This window comes from Aulonocara sp. 'chitande type north' Nkhata Bay, linkage group LG23 (genome assembly GCF_057382095.1).
Source record: "Aulonocara sp. 'chitande type north' Nkhata Bay isolate Kocher_YH1m ecotype deep benthic linkage group LG23, A_spYH_male_GT1.1, whole genome shotgun sequence".
Classification (NCBI taxonomy): Eukaryota; Metazoa; Chordata; class Actinopteri; order Cichliformes; family Cichlidae; genus Aulonocara; species Aulonocara sp. 'chitande type north' Nkhata Bay.
Genome location: NC_141365.1, coordinates 18737359 through 18750496, shown reverse-complemented (window position 1 = coordinate 18750496; position 13138 = coordinate 18737359). Strand labels below are relative to the sequence as shown.

At 39.6% G+C, this 13138-nt stretch overlaps 1 protein-coding gene across 5 annotated transcripts in view; it reads left to right on the top strand.

Annotated features, from left to right (window-relative positions):
• The window catches only part of mcf2l2 (MCF.2 cell line derived transforming sequence-like 2), a 112759-nt gene that overhangs the window by 77135 nt on the left and 22486 nt on the right, over positions 1 to 13138 (top strand). For all 5 annotated transcript variants that reach the window (XM_086284648.1, XM_086284650.1, XM_086284651.1 and 2 more), the window contains 3 exons: positions 6148 to 6184; positions 6364 to 6461; positions 12983 to 13078. In XM_086284648.1, coding sequence (XP_086140774.1) covers positions 6148 to 6184; positions 6364 to 6461; positions 12983 to 13078 — 231 coding nt within the window. The remainder of the gene's footprint in view (positions 1 to 6147; positions 6185 to 6363; positions 6462 to 12982; positions 13079 to 13138) is intronic.

The window sequence follows — 13138 nt, the reverse complement described above, 5'->3', positions numbered from 1 at the left end:
GAGAGTGAATGGTTATCTGTCCCTCTGTGTTAGCCTTGGTGACATGTAGCCGTTCTACAAGTACACTGCATTAATACACCATGACAAGCTTTAGCTGCTACAGCACCTTGTATTCAAACAGCTGAGTACTGTCCTTAAAGGATCAAGCATTGTTTTTGACTTAAGTCTTCTGTAGTTTTAAACCTTTATTTAGGTTCTGACCTGACATAAAACTTACATGTAGTTCGAAGCAGGCAATATAATTTTGTCTGTTTTTATACGACTTACATGAAACAAGCAGTGGCTTGCTTCTATATCAATTTTACAACAAGCTGTTTTTTGATTTTATACAATGATGAAGAACTGAACTGATGAAGAATGTAGAGCACAGCTGTCCCAAACATTCACACTGCATGCTGACTAAATGACCCAGATCATTTAGTCAGCATGAAGTTCAATCCTCTATAAAAACATGAACAATTATAGTTCTGTATACTGGCTTCTATGATAGGGGTACCTGTTGGTTTGATTAACTTTTTTTTTTTTCAAGGAACATATTTGCCTTGCTCTCCATTTTTTAACACACTGTGTCATTAATGAAGGCTGTCAGAAAAATGATTTATGTCATCAGTTTTTTTATTTGCTATCGAGCGCTTCTTTTTGTTTCTAATCATGTTAGATTGCTTAGTAGATGGAATTCCATCGAAGACATTAATATATCATCAAACCTCAAATAACCATGTCCAGAGCCGCTAAAAAATGTTGTATAGCATACAAATTGCAATCTAGGTTCTGGTACTTCTTAAATCAAAATCAAAAAATCCTGACCTCATTTTAATTTGGCTGATCTCCTCTTCAAAGTCACCTTTTAGCACACCTCGAGACGGCAGCAGCTATTGTAAGATTATTCTGTGGAAGCCCATTTTCTGTCCCTGTGGGCCCATGAAATGAGCACTGGAACTGTTCCAGTGTGGCAAAGTGGCCAATCTTCAATCTGAATTATATTTTGGAAAAGAGCAAAAAAAAGTAGTTAGTAGCAGTAGTGGGTAAGTCAGCTGGTAGGTGAACATTGTGTTGATGTGGGCAAAAAGTCCCTGATTTCAGTCTGCTATGTGCTATTATGTTACAGTAGTGGTACAGTTCTTTTGCGTTGATAGTCTTTGGATAGTCTGTCCAGTTTTTTCTTCAAGGGAGAATCTGATGTATCTCATGATCATCCGACTGCTGTTGGATCTTTCGTGTATAGTTTGAACAGTAAAAATCATCAGCATCAAAGTCTGGTCGTTTTGACACAGAAGTTGATGCTTACTTTTCATATTAGTTCAGTGGTCAGAACAGAACTTGATATAAAAGTGTGATGAAAAAGTGGACGCAGGAATGGATGTGGGAAACAGATGCAAGAGAAGTTGATCCTAAAGGGTAAATCAGAAAAATTATGCTTTATTTTTTGTATTCTCTTTTGCTTTTAATAGCAAACAAGCAACATTATGATAGCACTTTATATAATGTATGATATAAATTGACTGATATATCTAAAATTAGTGGTTCTCCTTTAATATCTAACAATTTCACTGGCTGATTTATTCAAATTAATTCATCCTCTTGGCAAAAGTACTAAATATTCTACAGTTCCAGATGCTCAAGTGTGAGAATTGAATGCTTTTGTCTCCTTTACATAATTTGAAAATAAATAAATAAAAAGATCTCTGTGGTTTGTTCAGACAGAATAATTTGAAGAGCTGACTTTAGGCACTATTTTCTGACATTTTATAAACTCAAAAAAATAAAAATAAAAACCCCAAGACAACAATATGTGCTGAAAATATTTTTTATCAATATGAAGCAACACCAAACAATGAGAAAACACAAAACCACATAAACACACGTACACACAGCAACCCACACCCCTCTCTCTCTCCCTCAGTCCTTTCTGTGCCAGTCAGTTCTGCACAGTTCTACTCTGTGGTCCTGACTGACAGCTAAGGCACACTATGTGAGCTGCACACTCTGCCCAGCTGACAACCTGTGTGTACCTGTGTCTGTGTGTGAGCAGACTGGCTAATAGCACACCATTCCTGTCATGAAGCCTGGAGAGTAGAGGCTGTAGGAGGCTCTGACGGTCCAGCGCTGTGAGTTAAACCTCAGACTCCATGCGAGGAAAGACAGAGAGAAGGAATGAAATTAGTCCAGGAAAAAGGGAGGGAGGAGATGGAAAGTGATGGGGAGAAAAAAAAGAGGAAGATGGTGGAATGATGTGAAGAGAGAGACAAAGAGACAGAGATGGGCAGAGAGAGTCCAAAGGGATTTTCAGAGTGGAGATGGAGGTTGAGAGGCAGCTCAGAGGGAATGAAGGCAGGCTTGAAGGGATGAACATGAAAGGAAGGAGGGGCAATTGTTAGAAGAGAGGAGGGTGGCGAGAAGGAGAAGAGGCATAGCAGTCATCTCAGCTGTGTGCTTGAGAGAAAAGGAGGAGAGATAATAGATGTGATAGGAGAGCGAGAAGAGGAAGGGCTGGATTATAATGTGACTGATTTAAATCATTTAAATCAGGCCACATAATGGCAAATAGGATCTTAGGACAAAATTATTTAAACTCAAGGTCCTGCTTTTTCTGGCACTTTCTTCCAACAGTTAAAGGGCAAAAATGTACTTTCATAGTCATTTCCATGACAACTGAACTCTAGCAATGACCACTGTGTTAAAAACTGGAAAGTTAAAAGTTCACCCTTGATCTATTTCCAAGGTCAAGAAGGATTTTATGCACTACAGAAAGGTTTTATTGTATATTTTGGTGCGTACATTCTACAATAAATGATATTGTCGTGCTTACTTGGTCAACTTTACTCAGTGAAGTCTAAGCAGAGTTTAGAGTAGAAATAATTTTGCTTAAGGAGGGAAGTAGAACTGAACTGCTGTTCCATGCAAGCAAACATAATCTGTGGAGACCAAGGCACACAAGTCTTTCACATGATGAGTCGTGATGGAAAATCATTTACTCGGTGAAGAAAAATGTCTTTCTGTCTGCACAGCAAGAAGGGAGGCGAGTGCATGTCTTCTGGTCAATGACTATGAAAAGGCTTCATGATCACTATTTCAGAGATGTCAGCACACCATGCCAACCCTGGGTTAAGCTCAATAAAATCATAAAGTCAGACTGTAGTCGAGAAAAAAAATGTAAAAATGAAGTGAGGATATTTTTTGGACTGATTTAGAAAAAAATCATCCCGATAAGCACAACATATAGGGGTTAGCCTATACAAACAGACCAAGTCATACCACTGTGTTATCTCACAGGTTTTTAGGTCTCTTATGGTGTGGCATCTAATGGAACAGTATTTAGCAGGATGATGATCCTAAAAACCGAACAAAGGAACCAAAAGTGCTTTAGATGTAGAAAGATGGCTAATTCTTGACTGACTGATCTCACCAACCAATGTGCCCATTAGTTAGTTCAAGCATAGCCTTTAAACTTCCCATTACACATCTCATATACCAGCTATTACACAGTTGCTGTTGTCTCTGCAACCTACTTTGCAAGTCAAACGTACCCATCTCCTCCCTTTTACACCATTTCTGACGTTTGCGTATAGTGCATATTTAATACTTCCTGAGCTTCTGAAGAATACAATCGTCTTTTAACTAAAGTGGTCCTAGCAAAACGGCTCATTGGAAGCAACTGTGATTAGTGATTAAAAGAATGTCTTTATTTTAGAAAATGGCAGCCGAATTATAAGTATGGTTAAACAAAGTTTTTGTACCGCTGGAATTATCTCAGTATGTATCTTACCCTATATTCGTCTAGATCAGGGGTCAGCAACCTTTAACACCCAAAGAGCCATTTGGACCCAGTTTCCATGGAAAAGAAAACACTGGGAGCCGCAAATACTTTTTGACATCTAAAATAAAGATAACACTGTTTTGCTTTGTATAAACAACTAAAGTGTTTTGCTTATGAAATACATTAAGTGCTACAGAGAAAATAACATTTTATTTATGGAATGAACACATTTTGAACTAAACTAAAAATATAACAAAAAGGAAACAAAAACTGTAGTGAGCCGTCATCCTTATGTCACCTTTGGGATTTTGCAGCCTGTAGCGGAGCCTTGATCTGAATATTAAAAATAATTGGAAAAAAGCACTATGCTGCTAAAAAATGAAAAATAAGTATTTGCAAAATATCTGCATAAACATTTATTTTACGTGGTTAATGTGTGTGGCAGGGCGTGGTCTGCAGTGCCGCTGCAGGGGAGGTGGACATCTGCAATCAAGCCTCGCCGGCTTAAATTCTGTGCTCTCTCTGCTGTTGTGTTGGTGTGTGTCGGGCTGCGAGCTGCAAAACTACAGCTGGCTGTATGGCTACAGCAACCATGTGTGAAAAGTAGCCAATAAAGAAAAAAAGCATGTTCATGTAAACATCGTCAGGTGGTATGTTGACAATGGGACTTCTGTTCCTGACCGTCTGCGCACAGCGCCTGCAGAGGCGTGAGCGGTGTTTGTTTTTACCACTTGGCCTACCTGGGGTTGAAAGTCTGCACGGCATTTCGGCAGGTATGGTTTCTGTGAGTGTGACGCTTATTTTGAGCGATGAAAAATAATAACATAATTTTATTTTTATATTTCAAGATCACAATAATCTTCCAATTTAGAACTACAAGTTAAAAAGAACTAACACAAATGAAATACACTTCAGTTAAATACTTATAATTTTTTTCCAAACCACGTGGAGCCGCAGTATAAGGACTAAAGAGCCGCAGGTTGCCGACCCCTTGTCTAGATGAATGATAAACATGGAGGATGGAGTGTGCATCACATTATAAACTTTGCCATATGCATGGTGTTACTCCTCATTTAAACTCTTGCTGCTGCTGCTGCTCTCTTCTCAGACTGTCTACGCACAATATGACTAGCCTTTATGAATAAAACATCACTTTGTCCATGATGAAAAAATAGATGCTTTTTGCTGAGTACAATATTCGGTGCTATGCTGAGTCTGCACTTCTCCGACAGGCTCATTGGTTGCTTGGTATAAGAGGTAACAAGCCAGATCATTCACAGAGCTTGGTATTTCACTTATGTGAGCTATCCTTTTGGCCAAGGCAGCACCTCTTGTGTACAGTTATGTTACTAGATGCTTCTCTAGAGACTTCCTGCCTCAGAGCAGGATTCTTGTGGCAGGCCAGAATTGTTAACGTTGCATTTATGAAGTCTGTTGATTAGATGTAGGTGATGTCTGAAGCTGCATTCCAGGAACTTAAGTGTTTGGATTTTTCTTTCTTTATAGAGCCCGAGCAGGATTTCAGGATATCAGTCCAGTAAAAGCAGCTTATAGAGTTGACACAGCATTCTGGGAGAATTTAAGCATTGAAATAACTCATGAATTATAGAATAAAAGCTTCCAGTTGTAAAAGATGCCAGCAGCATGGCTCTAAAGGATAGGCACTGGAAGTAAAGCTTGAAACCTTGATTTTTTATAGTTTTTCAGAAAACTAGATGGTGTTTTGTATCTTCTTCTGTCTTGTTCTTTTCTGTTTGGTCTTTCTGATATCATCTCTTGACTTGTGTAAAGAGGACTTGTACTGTTGTAGTTCTTCTGCCGCCATGTATTCAGTACAGTGCAGGACACAGATTCAATAGGACCAGACACCAGTGGAGGATTACAAACAAGACACAGAAGCCACCTCAAGGCCTGCATGACATACAAAATCCACAGTGTGGTACCGAAGAAAATATTTGCTAAGAGAAAAATAATGAAATGCTGCCTCTGCTCTGGACAGCAGGAAGAAGGAAACATCGACTGCTTCTAACAGTTAAGATGGCAAAACTGAGCAATTTTGTTAATAAGCAGAGTTTTAATGAATTCAGCAGCTTTTTTCTCAAAAGGGAAAACAAACACAGGCACAGAAAATGGCGACCTTAGAGTAGCAGAATATTTTATGGAAATGCTATCCAAGCCAATTCCTCCTATTCCATTTACCAATCATATTTTACTCATTTACTAAACCAAGTCAAAATCCCTCACGTACCGATGAGCAAAGTAGCTTTGAGCAATGTTTGGGGCCAGATGCCTTGCTCAAAGGTAGCGATTCCAGCAGCAAATCCTTGTTTTAAACCTCACGGTGCTCCAGTTTGACCATCAGTAATTTTCTGTTTCTCTTACATTCACAGAAGCCAGCCAGCTCAACATCTATGGGGCCCCTATGAGGTGAGGAAACAGAGAATCACACAAATTAGAAATTAATCAGCAACCATGATGACCAAGTTGCAGAAAATCTGAAACCTTCTCTCTGAATCTGAAAAAATCTGCTCTCAGAACAGGGATGGAAATGACAAGTGGAAATCTTAGCTATTTCAGTTTCTCACTGATCTGTCTACTCTCAATAGGAATGTGCGGAAGATGGCACTGAAACACTCTGATTCATCAAGCCCAGAGTCAGGCTTCAGGAGGTCCAACCCCAGCCCTAATATGAGGCAGAAGAGAGGTGAGAGCTCACTTGCCAAACTAACCAAAAAGTCAGCATCTCGTATTACTTCCAGAATTGAGTAAAATGAACTGTAGATGGGGTGATGTGTGAACCTTGAGATTTCAGATTGCAGTCTCCATGGAGTTATTGTAAAATGGAAGAACGGGCAAGGTTACAGCACATGGCCTCTCATGCTAACATGCTGTTCATGCACACATAGTCTCCTCTAAATCTCTGTGCTGTACTTCTGCATGTAGACTCTTAGCCAAAAACAACCTTTCCACATGCAGTTAGGTCAAAAGCATACAGAGAAGCTGTACAGCCTCCTCACACAGAGATGCACGCACTAACACAAATACAATGCTGTCAGCCGCAGTAGGGGATAAGATAACAGGTGCAATTTCAAATTGTACCTGTCTCCTGTGAGAAAGCCCTCTGTGCTGCTTTCTAGTGTGTATGGCTATCAGCAGTCTATCAGCAAGGGTTGTTGATCAAAGTTGTGTCTGTGTGTCTGTGTGCCAACACTAACTTAAGGTGACAGGAAGCATCCCCTATGGCCAATTCCAGGGAGCCACCTTGTCTCTTAACACCCCTTTTTTCTGTCTTTCATCAGTTCTTCCATGTCTCACCCCTTTATCCGTGCTATCTATTTATCTATCACTTTCTTATCTGTAGCCTTTCTACAATGCCCTTTATATCACGCCTTATCTTGTCTTTTCAGTTTCCCTTTATTACTTTAATATCTAAAGTTTGCTGCATAACATCAATATATCAAATTATACTTTTAAATATGCAGCAAAGGTCCAGTAATTTTACAAGGCTGTGAAATATGCTGCTGAAAAGACTGTTGATCTGCATGCAGTCTGGCAGTAGCTATCCTTGTGATGGAAATCTGTTGCCAGCCACAACTGTCATGGTGTCCCACGTTGTCCTTCATTCATTCTGTTTGTTTGACACTATCTTACTCTACTGTCGTTTAAGACATACCACTCCTACCTGTCCTACCCTCCTGCCAGTATTGTCAGCTGAGTGCCTTTCTACTCACCTCTTTCCACTTCGCCAATCAGTTACCGTTGATTAGACACATCATTTGTCAGAGTGGTCTGCCAAAGTGTTGCACTATTCCTTAGTCTGCTTCTTAACCCTGAGTAAATCCTGGAGTGTTGTAAGCTCCCTCTTCTTAGCTGCCTGGTATTCTATTGCTTGTGAAAAAAAACTCGAGTATTAACCTTGCCTTTTTTTGGTCAACGTGAAAAGGGCCATATCTGTGTTTGAGCTCAGGACCTTCTTGCTCTAAAACAGCTGTGTCAACCATTGACCCACTGGGACTTTCTCATTATAATAGAGTGGCATGGCAGTAAAAGAAGCCTGAATAGAAGTCTGTATCATTATGAGATGAGCCATTAATGGAGCCAAACCTTTGTGAACGTTGCATTTTAGTGGTTAAACTAGAACTTACAGTGGAGAAAAGCTTATTAAACCTCATTATAGGGTGAAGTCATTACATTTTTGAAGCTCTTTCTATCAGATCTGATTGAAGGTTCTGGCTCTCTATTCATTCAGATAGAGACTTTAAACTAAAAAAACAGCATTTTTCCCTCGAGGCATTACCAAGTTGGCTCCTAAAAGCCAAATCTTGCTTCTACAAAGACTTTTGTCATGCATTGGCGTTACAGTCTGGCTTGTCTGGACCTAGGCAACACATTCGTGCAAGGAAGGTGCTGCTCACTGAAGTGCATGTGTTTCAAATCCGTAAGCTGCGATTTCCCAGATACCGAGAGTACCTCTGGATCCTCCCTTCAGCTCCAGAGAATTTTTTGGGGGGGTGAGTCGAGAGTGTGCCAGCCGTTCCTGTGTTTCCTGGCATTTAGCCGAGCTGAGTGGGAGAGGCATTCTCCATTCTTCAGCTTTTGAAATGATCTAGTGTTATTTAGTCTGACATTGCTGACATTTTAGTGTTAAAACCCTCTAGAGACTGTTTTTGGAAAGCTATGCTTCTGGATATAAGAAAATCAGAGTGATTCTGACAAGGCCTCAAATAGACAGAATAATTCAAATTTAGCTGGTATAGTGTCGACATACTCTTGGAGTGAGTGGGGGCCGATGTCAAAAGCATCCCCTAAGTCCTAAAACACCACTGAAGGTGTGGTTTGCCCTACAGCAGTTTTTCAAAGGTAGGTTTCAGTAACTTAGTAAGTGTTCACTGTTTCTGCTTTCTTTTTATGGATTTTCTCCACCCTGCCATGCTCTCACACTGAATTTTCTTTACCACTCGCACAGTCCCAAATGCTAGCAGGAAGTTAAAGGTTAGGGAATGCTGACAGTGGCTGCTGCTTTGGGTATCGCCCTTCAAATGTGAGGCTGGCCTCTATAATAATAATAATAATAATGGATTGCATTTATATAGTGCTTTTCGAGACCCCTCAAAGCGCTTTACAATTCCACTATTCATTCACTCTCACATTCACACACTGGTGAAGGCAGCTACAGTTTTAGCCACAGCTGCCCTGGGGCAGACTGACAGAGGCGAGGCTGCCATATTGCGCCATCGGCCCCTCTGGCCATCACCAGTAGGCGGTAGATGAAGTGTCTTGCCCAAGGACACAACGACAGAGACTGTCCAAGCCGGGGCTCGAACCGGCAACCTTCCGATTACAAGACGAACACCCAACTCTTGAGCCACAATCGCCCCGCATATTATAAAACCAACCTGTCTGTCTCCTGGCATCCATTGTCACCTCCTGCTCTATTCTCTCTTTCCCCTACTTCTTTATGTTTCTGTCTTGTGCTGTTTATTCCTTCTTCTGTCAGCTTCCAGCCATTTACTTTTCATCAGTCATCTCTCTTTAATTCACTCTGTGCATCCCTTTTACTTCTCCTTAGTTCTCACATTCCTTCTCGTCTTTGATTCTTACTCAGTTTTCCGTCCTGGATTCCTTCTAATCCCATCTATTTCTTGTTGATAATGCTTTGCATTGAACTGTTATCTGAGTGTAGTTTTATGCTATGAAGTTTTCCTAGACAGACTGAGCAAACAGAAACACTTTGCAGTGACATCTCAGTGCTGATGAACTGCTTTTCACTAATGATTACCCAGAAATCACAGCAGTGATGTACCGTGTGTCACGGTACTTTATCGTCACCAGCTGTTATGTAGTGTGGACCAGAATGTTGCTAAAAAAATTCCAACAAAAATGAAAAAAGCTACATTTAGCTGCTCACAAGGAGTACCAAAAGGTTCAGTTCGATTCAGTTTTATTTATACAGCGCCAAATCCCAACAACAGTCGCCTCAAGGTGCTTTATATTATAAGGTAGATCCTACAATAATACAGAGAAAAACCCAACAATCACATGACCCCCTGTGAGCAAGCACTTTTGGCAACAGTGGGAAGGAAAAACTCCCTTTTAACAGGAAGAAACCTCCGGTAGAACCAGGCTCAGGGAGGGGCAGCCATCAGCCGCAACTGGTTGGGGTGAGAGAAGGGTAGCGTTTTCAGATGCCGCATCTGACACAACCCTGAAGGGATTTGTGTTCAAACTAGAGATGTTTTAATTGTTAGGTAAATGTGTAAACTATTGCACCATGGAGTGAAAAAAAAATAGGGTTTTAAATCGCATGGCTTCTCATATTTCTGATAGTACAGCAAAACATGTGCTATGGTTTTATCTTCTCTACAGTAATCCCCAGTGTGGTGTTTTCTTAGTGCCATTAAAAATTGCATGTATAGGCAAACAGTAATTAGGTGAAATGTGAAATGTGGTGTTGGCTGGGCATACTTATCCCACACAGTAATTAATAGTGGGCTTGCTACATGCACTGGTTCTTATATAGTGCTTTTCTACTCTTAACTGAGCGCTCAAAGCGCTTTTATACAACTTGCCTCACCCAGTCATACAAGCACTTTTTTCTATGCTTTTCCTATGTAAGTTCTTTCTATCTAACATTCACACATTCATACTCTGATGGATGCATTGGAGAGCAACTTGGGGTTAGCATCTTGCTCCATGATATGTGAAATGCAGACTGGAGCTGACTGGGATCGAACTACCAACCTTCCAATTTGTAGGTGACCTGCTCTACCTCCTGTTGCTTATTGAAACCCATATAAGGGTCCAGCTCACTATCCTACATAATAATAATGATAATAATAATAATAATGCTGCATACAGTGACAATTAGAAAACCTTTACAGAATTAACAGTCAAAAATACAAAATAAAACTGAATGTACAATCTTAACAAGGTGTGTTTTAAGAAATGGTTTAAAGATAGAAACAAAGAATACTGTGAATGCAGTGTGGGAGAGTGTTCCAAAGATATGAGGCTGAGAGCTCTGAGGTCCGTGGTAGTCGGACCAGCACTTAGCACTTTATCATGCAGACTTGCTTGAGCAGTTAATCAGGCTGAAAGGCTCATTGTGAAGGTGCAGGAATATATACACTTGTTTTAAACTAAATACAGTATAAAATATTTGATTGCAATATTTGTCATGTATTAGCAGCTCTTTTGTTTGAGTGACAGCATGGACTCAAACATGCAAAATCTGACAACCAATCTCGAGTCTCTGTCTTGGATTTATCAGTAAATCCTTTTTCTTTTTTTAGCAGGACTTTTGTTGATTGCCGACCTGCTTTATTTATCATGTTTATTGTGTATTTAAGATGAAGTAGCTTTTCTGGTCTTCAGTAAACAAAGCTTGATGTATTGATCTTTTGATGGTGTGAGCCATGCACTGCTCCCTTAGAAATCCTCAGTGTAGCCATACTTTGGCGTTGAGAAAGCCAGCCTTTGCTCAGAATAACAATGTGACTACTGACAGTTTCACTTAGTTCTGATGCCATGTTTCCCATGCTTAAAGTGCTACTTGGTAAGCAATGTTCCACTAGAAGCATGAGGCACATACATCTTTCTAATAGGTGAATATAGGGCTTTATGTGTACAAGCCCCTGATGAGTTGTTTAAATCCATGGATCATCTGAGCAATGCTTCATTGGACAAAAAAAACCCCAACATACAAAAATATGACATTTTTTACAAAGCATACACTGTAGATAAAAGATGTAATTAACGGTTGCAGCGAGCACTTTTAGGCCCACAGAACCAGAGGCTTCAATTTTATACAGTGCATAGTCTATGTACAAAGGAGTGAACATGGTCAATGACTTCTAATCTGCTTCAGTATAGCTGCTGACCTAGAAGCAGTGGAGAAACTGAAATATTCTTTTCATTTTACAGGGTAAAAATTATTGTGTGGTTATTATAAATATTTCAAGACCCTGAAACATCTCGCGTTTACATGAAAATATGTCAGATTTTGATGGGGTCTCAATCCTTTTTTTGCTAAAACTCTTTCACATTCCTTAAAAAAATGTCAATTATTGAGTTTCTCTGGACTGATGGCTGTGGTTAGGGAACTTTAGCCATAGTTATTATCTGAGGAAAGTGGCTCAATGTGTTATGTGTTTTCCAAAAAAAAAAAAACCTCTATGAGGGGAAAATTGAACAGATGTGAAGTGAAGACTTTCATCAAAATCTCCATTTTTGTAAGTCTATGTTTTCATTGTTATTGTCATTTATCTTGTAGTATTAGCTTCTCTTCTTTGGACATAGATGATCCATTCAAGGTTTAAGATGGAAGAATTAAGTCCCTCTTTCACTTAGCTTCCTTTGGCCAGTTGTACCGTTTAACTTCAATGTTTAATATGACATAATTTCATATTTCAACAGCACAAAATACAGATAATAACAAATAGTAATAATCTATAGTAGATTCCTAAATATCAGTCTTAGGAAACAATCTGCTTTTATGACAGACTTTTCTGCTTTCCATCATCTGCACAGTAGTTGGAAGAAGATTTGACTGCCTCACATGATCGAAAGCATCTTGGACAGAATGATGATTTTACACTTTGACAGCAAATGATAAAAAGGTTATCTGAAAGTCGAACCGTAAGTGAGTCAGAATAATGAATGAAAGTTGCAGTGTATGTGAGAAAAATCCTTAAATATCCTGCACGCTTTGCATGGAAGATTGCATAAAATTATCTGCATGCCAATGTCACAAAGTGATGGACAATTATGCCAAATTCTTTCAAGAAGTTAATTCTGGTAAACGAGCCACTATTGACTCCGAGTCCAAGGATACAGTACATTAATTTTAATCTGTTGATATTATTGTTGAATAAACAGTTGAAAAAGTGTTGGCAAATATGTCTTGTGGTGTAGTTCAAGTTTACCACATGTGAGAGGAAAAATCTCTTTTAAGTATTTTATTTTCTAAGGTATAAGTTTGACGTAATGAAACGTTGACTTATGGGGAAAAGGTATGTGTCTCCATATGGTACAGTATACTTGCTTCATAAACAACCTGCAAGTGTTTAGTAAGTCTGCAATTCAAGTCAAGACAAGAAATACTATTAGAGCACTTTGACAGCCATATAAACCCTTTGCATCACTTTATTCTTTTCAAGCAACGCTCAAACTGCTTCTTCTTTCTCTAATGTACTAACTTCTGCTTAATCTCGCTTTGCTACGTAGCTGACGCTTCAGCCAGCCAGTCAGGCTACTCGGCTGTTAATGCTAGGAAGCATTTCACCTTGCAAGGACTTTCCAACAGGAGGTCTCTTCCCGCAGGTAACAGCAATATGCCGAGTGCTCGCTAAATCCACCTGTATCGCCATCTTTATCATCATC